The sequence below is a fragment of the Mustela nivalis genome, assembly GCF_964662115.1.
Source record: "Mustela nivalis genome assembly, chromosome: 9".
NCBI classification, from domain to species: domain Eukaryota; kingdom Metazoa; phylum Chordata; class Mammalia; order Carnivora; family Mustelidae; genus Mustela; species Mustela nivalis.
In genome coordinates, this window is record NC_139028.1 from 104,969,767 (window position 1) to 104,976,389 (window position 6,623).

At 37.2% G+C, this 6,623-nt stretch overlaps 1 protein-coding gene across 1 annotated transcript; it reads left to right on the forward strand.

The window, feature by feature from the left end:
- Positions 1 to 3,794: 3,794 nt before the first annotated feature.
- Positions 3,795 to 4,721, forward strand: LOC309872954 (olfactory receptor 4P4-like; the record flags this gene model as incomplete). Its single annotated transcript, XM_082747923.1, has 1 exon — positions 3,795 to 4,721. The coding sequence occupies one exon, from the start codon at positions 3,795 to 3,797 to the stop codon at positions 4,719 to 4,721; it is 927 nt and encodes a 308-aa protein (XP_082604049.1).
- Between the last annotated feature and the right edge of the window lie 1,902 nt (positions 4,722 to 6,623).

Here is a 6,623-nt window from a genome sequence, read left to right on the forward strand (position 1 = left end):
GGGGAAAAGAAAGGGGAAAAAAAGAATATATATATATATATATATGTATATATATATATATATATATATATATGATAAGGCTGGTGAATAGAATAGAACCACATACTAGATTTTGGTTGTATTTTGGTCTGTTATAAGAAAGCGCCTCCCAAAATTTTAAAGAAAGGAAATATATATATATATAATATGTATTATATATATATATTTATATTTATATTTATATTTATATTTATATAGTTATATATACACACACACACATACACAAAATAAGTGTGGGTGCCTGGGTGGCTCAGTGGGTTAAGCCGCTGACTTTGGCTCAGGTCATGATCTCAGGGTCCTGGGATTGAGCCCCACGTCAGGTTCTCTGCTCATCAGGGAGCCTGCTTCCTCCTCTCTCTCTGCCTGCCTCTCTGCTTGCTTGTCATCTCTCTCTGTCAAATAAATAAATAAAAAATCTTAAAAAGAAAAGAGTAAATAGGATGACGGGATAGAATCTGACCGCAAAGATGAAAATTAAAACAATACAAAGAAATGATTAGAAGTTGGTTGAAAAATTAAAGAAAAAAAAATTTTTAAAAAGTGGAGGGGGTGGGAGAGGTGGTGACCAGATGGAAGACTAGAACAAAGCCATACACTAGATTTAAGGTGCATTTTGGTATGTTAGAAGAAACTGTATCCCAAAATTTTTAAGAAAGAAAAAAAATATATATATATATATATGTTTGTGTGTGTGTATATATATACACACATACACACACACATATGTGTATATATATATGTATATATTTCTTTCTTAAAAATTTTTAAGAAAGAAAAACATATATATATGTTTGTGTGTGTGTGTGTATATATATATATATATATATTTTTTTTTCTTAAAAATTTTGGGATGCAGTTTATCCCAAATATGTGTGTGTGTGTGTGTGTGTGTGCGTGCCTGTGTGTGTGTGTGTGTGTGTGTATATATATATATATATATATATATGACATAAAGTTAAATACAATGAAGGTATAGAATACGACTGTTAAAATGAAAATTAAAAATGGTTTTAAAAAAGGTACTAATAAGATGGTTAAAATAGGAAAGAGGAAAATTAAAAAAAAAATAAAAGGAAAGAGGAAAAATAAAATTAATACGACTTACTTTGAAAGACTAAAAATCAAGGGGGAAAAAAGCCATAAATTATTTGTGCTGTATTCTAGTGCTAGAGTTTTGCAGTTCTCATTGATCAGTAAACTTGTCCTTGGTTGGGTGTTCTTACTGATCTTCTAGGGGAGGGGTCTGTAGCAGTGATTCTCAAGTGTCTTTGCCCCAGGCAGAATTGCACTGCCCTTGCCAAGTGCCAGGCTAAATAATCTTCTTGGCTTTGCTCTCAGTAGCTTTTGTTCCCTGAAATGTTTCCATAGTTTTGGAGGATGAGAATGAAAATGGTGTCCTCCAAATCTCTGGCCTGGAGGAGCTGAGTGCTCAGGGCCCCACTCCACCATGAGCCCTCAGAGAAAAGCGATCAATCACTCCTGTCTCCCTGGTCTGTGCCTGTTCTTCCTTACATGGCCTGTGACTGAGTGTTTCTATCTCTGGCATATGGCCCTGTTTGGAGGCTCCAAACCCAGCATATTCCTGCAGTACACTCCTGTGCTGCTTCTCCTGGGAGTTCTTCTCAAATCTGCCCCTTGTGAGGTCCCTGCTCAAAGAGAAGTGGTCTTACTGTGCTGGAGATCATGGTTTAAGGTAATCCTGAGCTGAAAGCCCACTCCTTCGCTCTGTCTTTGCAGCCAACTTCCCTGCTCTGATCCCTGGGAGCTCTGCTAACTCAGGTACTCTCAGTCTTTTGGTGTACTGAGGGTCCTGAGACCATACAGTCCCAGTGAGGGCTCCACTTAGCCACTAAAGTGACATCCCTCAGCAGAGCCCACTTCTAAAAGTTCTGATTTTGTACTCCACTGCTCTATCATTAGCTGGGAGTCGTCTGACAGAGGCTCCCTCTACTGGCAATCTGTCTTCCCATATATCTCCTCATATTTACTTCTCTGCATGGCCTACCTTCCAGAAAGTGGTAACTTTTCTGTTCATAGAATTGCTGCTATTCTTTTTTTCAATCTTCTGTTGAGTTTGTAGGTATTCAGAATGGTTTGATAACTATCTAGCTGAATTCCTGGGACCAGAAAAGAAAATAGGTTTCCTACTTCACTGTCTTGCTCCTCCTCCTCTGCATTTTAATTCTTTCGGAATTTTGGAATCAGTTTTTCACGAAAAAGTTTGTCAGAATTTTTGTTCTAATTATTAAATGTATTGATTAATTTTGGAATAATTAACATCTTTCTTATATATTGATACTCCCTAACCATAAACATGGTATATTCTTTTACCTTGTTACAAGATTTTTATGTCAGTTAATAAGATTCTATATTCAATGAGGGAGTTCTATTTTTAAGGACAGAATAGATAACTCACAGATAAAATAATCCTTAACCATTTGTTTTAAACAAATTACACCATAGCTCAAAATCATTACTACTGGTTTTGCTTATGTGGCAGTGATATTTTCAGAGATTTTTGCAAGAAATTGAGCCACAGGCTATTAATCTGGGGCTTTTGGGAACTCAACCCAAAAGTCCACAAACTTCACAAAGTCTTATTAAAGATCTTTTTGTATGCCCACTGTACATTTTTCCAAAATAATCTCATAGAAAATCACACATTATAAAAGTAAAAGTAAAAATCATTGTTCAGTTGCTGTTATAACCCTTCAAAACAGGCTATCACACTTTATCAGTGTGTAGAGTTTATGTTTTATCCAACTGGGCACTGAATTTAACAATTTTGTGACACATTTTTTTTTTTTTTTGCCAAAATGAAGTAAGAGATATAGTTTAATATTTTGCACCAGAGCAGTATGTCCTTTTTAATTAAAATATTTCAGAACTGGGACCCATAAACCTGTAGTGAGCCTGTAAAGGAGAGAAAGTGGTTCAATTCAAAGAAATAAAAGGTTGGTAAAACAGATCTAGTGAAAAAGAATCTTTGGATGGAATTTGATCCTCCAAGGATGCTGTCCTACTGGGAAGCACTGGAAAGTGGGATGAAGCGATGAAAACTCCTGGGTTAGGCTGGAAAGTTAACTGGGATATTAGGTCAATTACAAGTAGCCACAAATATACTACAATCCAATACAAAGGAGCACCCCTTTTCCCTAAGATCTCATTGTTGCTCAATGTTGGTGAAAAGGTGCTAAAGGGATTTTCTGAAATTGTCACCTAGAGATCTGATATTTAAAATTACGAGCTCACTGATGTCTAAAGACTTAAATGAACTTTCAGGATTCAGCACAAATTTAGTCACTGGGAAGGATGTAAATAATGAGACTGCTCTTGAAGAACAGATAACCTTAATGTTGTTGATACATAGCAGAGATTTAAAAATTACTCTTAAGGTATACTACGGAAATTGCATTTCAAAACTGACCTAAAAAAGAACACCTCATCTTCTAATTATTTATCCTTTTGCTCATAGTATGAAACTGGGAGTTATTATAATTTAATTAGTTATTTGTGAAATTATTTTTAGTATAAGTCTACTCTAATGAACTTTATCTACTTGTGGGTAAGACTTTATGTATTTTGCATACTGCTTTCTGTACCCTTAGCACTAATTATGGTGTTTGTATCGTAATGAACAATCAATATGTATTATTGAATAAATGAATGACTTTTAAAATAAATGAATCGTTTTAAAAGTTGACTGTTTCCAGTACATTAATTTTCTCCTTTACTTGATCACACCCACAGAAACAATGGGACATGAAAATATCACAGAATTTATCCTCTTAGGACTTTTTAGTGATGAGGATGAAAGGATTGCCTGCTTTGTGGTGTTCTCATTTTGCTACATTGCAATTCTCTCAGGAAACCTCCTAATTCTTCTTACCATCAGTGGCAGCCGCCTACGTGAGCAGCCCATGTACTTTTTCCTGAGCTACCTGTCTTTCATGGACGTCTGCTTCACTTCCACAGTGGCCCCCAAACTGATCACAGATCTACTGGCCCAGCAGAAGACCATCTCCTACAACAGCTGCATGGCCCAGATGTTCTATGCCCACTTCTTTGGTGCCACTGAAATCTTTATCTTGGTGGCTATGGCCTATGACCGCTATGCAGCCATCTGTAGACCCCTTCACTATATGGTCATCATGAGCAGACAGGTGTGCTATGTTCTTTTGATGGCCTCGATTCTCGGAGCATTTCTCCACTCAATCCTGCAGGTATTGATTATTATTGAACTTCCCTTCTGTGGACCCAATCAGATAGACCACTATTTCTGTGATGTTTTCCCCTTGTTGAAGCTGGCCTGCATGGACACTAGCCTGTTGGTTATTGTGATCATTAGCACCACAGGAGTGCTATCAATTTTGACCTTTGTTGCCTTGGTAATTTCTTACATCATCATCCTGTCCACGCTGAGGACACACTCATCCCAGAGCTGCCGCAAAGCTCTCTCCACCTGCGGCTCACACATCACTGTTGTGTTCATGTTCTTCTTGCCCCTCATCTTCACATATGTCCCCATGGCTGATTCTGTGAGTAATGACAAGGTTTTTGCCCTATTTTATACCATGATTGCCCCCATGTTCAACCCTCTTATCTACACACTGAGAAACACAGACATGAAGAATGCCATGAAGAAAATATGGTGCCGAGACACACAGCTTGAAGAGAAATGATGTCTCTGGAGTTAAAATATTGGCCTGGATCTTGTTCTATCCACAGGACCCTAATATCAACAAATACAGCATGTACAGGAAGGTTTTGTGATTTCATCAAGAACTGCAAGACTTGGGACACCTGATTTGCTCATTTGGTTGGGCAACTGCCTTTGGCTCAGGGCATGATCCCAGAGTCCTGGGATAGAGTCCTACATCAGACTCCCTGCTCAGTGAGAAGTCTGTGTCTCCCTTTGACCCTCCCCCCCCATGCTCTCTCTCTTTCTCTTCTTCTCTCATTCTATATCTCAAATAAGTAAATAAGTAAGTAAAGTATTTTTAACAAATTGCAAGACTTAAAGTTCGAAGGCCCCTCAACTACCCTCTTGCTGTTACTTTACTTTTTTGAAGTTGAATAAGGGGAACAAATCACATGACCTCCAGGTCCTTTCAGCTTTAACATTTTGGAACTTAAGTCTGGTATTCTGGAACATTTTCTCCTTCATGATCTTAGACATACTGGACATTATATTACTCTTATCAAGGCACACTGTAAGAGTACATTGTTTGACGTTATGCCCTGCTTTAGGAAAGAGATTTTTGACTGAAAAATATCTCACACACAGAGAGAAGTCCTAAGCATTCCCTTTTTTGGTGGTATCCATTGCAATCAAAGAAAAAGCAATCCAAAAAAATTTACTAATGTTATTATATATTTTAACTCATTACATAAATAATGCTTTTTAATAATGTAATTCAATGTAATTACACTATTCACACTGTCCTTATAGACATTATAATTAATTCTTAGTAGCCTATTGATGATGTATTCCAGGCATTAAAATTTTAAATTAGATAATGAACATCACTTTTTAAACCTTTAAGTGTAATTCCATGGTGTATTTATAACCTCATTTAAAAATCCCTTATGAGTATACAAATTGATGTTTATTGTAAATGTGGAAAATCTCCCATTCTGTAAAGGGCCCTCAGTTTAAGAAGCCACATAGCTAAGGTATGCCTGGGTTGCTCAGTTGGTTAAGTGGTTAAGCATCTGAATTTGGCTCAGGTCCTAATCTCAGCATCCTGGGATTGAGCCTGTGATTTACTCCCTGTTCAGTGGGAGCCTGCTTGTCCTTCTTCCTCTCCCCTTCCCCCTCCCCATGCTCCTGCTCTCTCTTTCTCTTTGTCTCTCTTGAATAAGTAAACAAAATTTTAACAGGGAAGAAAAGAAGAAGAAGAAGAAGAAGAAGAAGAAGAAGAAGAAGAAGAAGAAGAAGAAGAAGAAGAAGTAGAAGAAGAAGAAGAAGCAGCCAAATAGTTGATGAGTTGGATGTCTCTGCGGTGCATTTTGTTAATCCTCACTGCTCTATATGCAAACAGCATATTTTGACATTTTTCCCCCCACCAATCGGGCTATGCAAAACTCTCTTGGTTCTACTCAGAAAGGCTCTCATACTAGAGAGAAACAAAGAAGGTTAGACTGAGAAGCAGATGTAGCCAACTGAAAACTGGGTCATAGGCTAAGAACCGCTTAGCATTGAGGTGCTCCCTTAATTTATACAAGAATACTCAAACCTTTTGAAGTTGGCCTCTGACATCATTCATGGTCATCCACTAGCATGATATGAGGAGTCAAGTCCCAGAGAATGGGTTCACCACATTTTCAAATATGAGAGGCACAGACTTATTTTCTGGTGTTCTATTCTCTTCAACACAATCCCCAGGAAGAAATTGAATTGTATTTACTTAAAGTATTATTTTCCTTTGTGCAACAGAAATCTGTTTTCTTGTTTTTGTTTGTTCACTTGTTTTTGTTTTTTAGTATAGTTGATACACAATGTTGCATTAGTTTCAAGTGTACAGCCTAGTGATTCTACAAATCTCCAGTTTTTGTTCTGCTCATCACAAGTGTAGCTACCA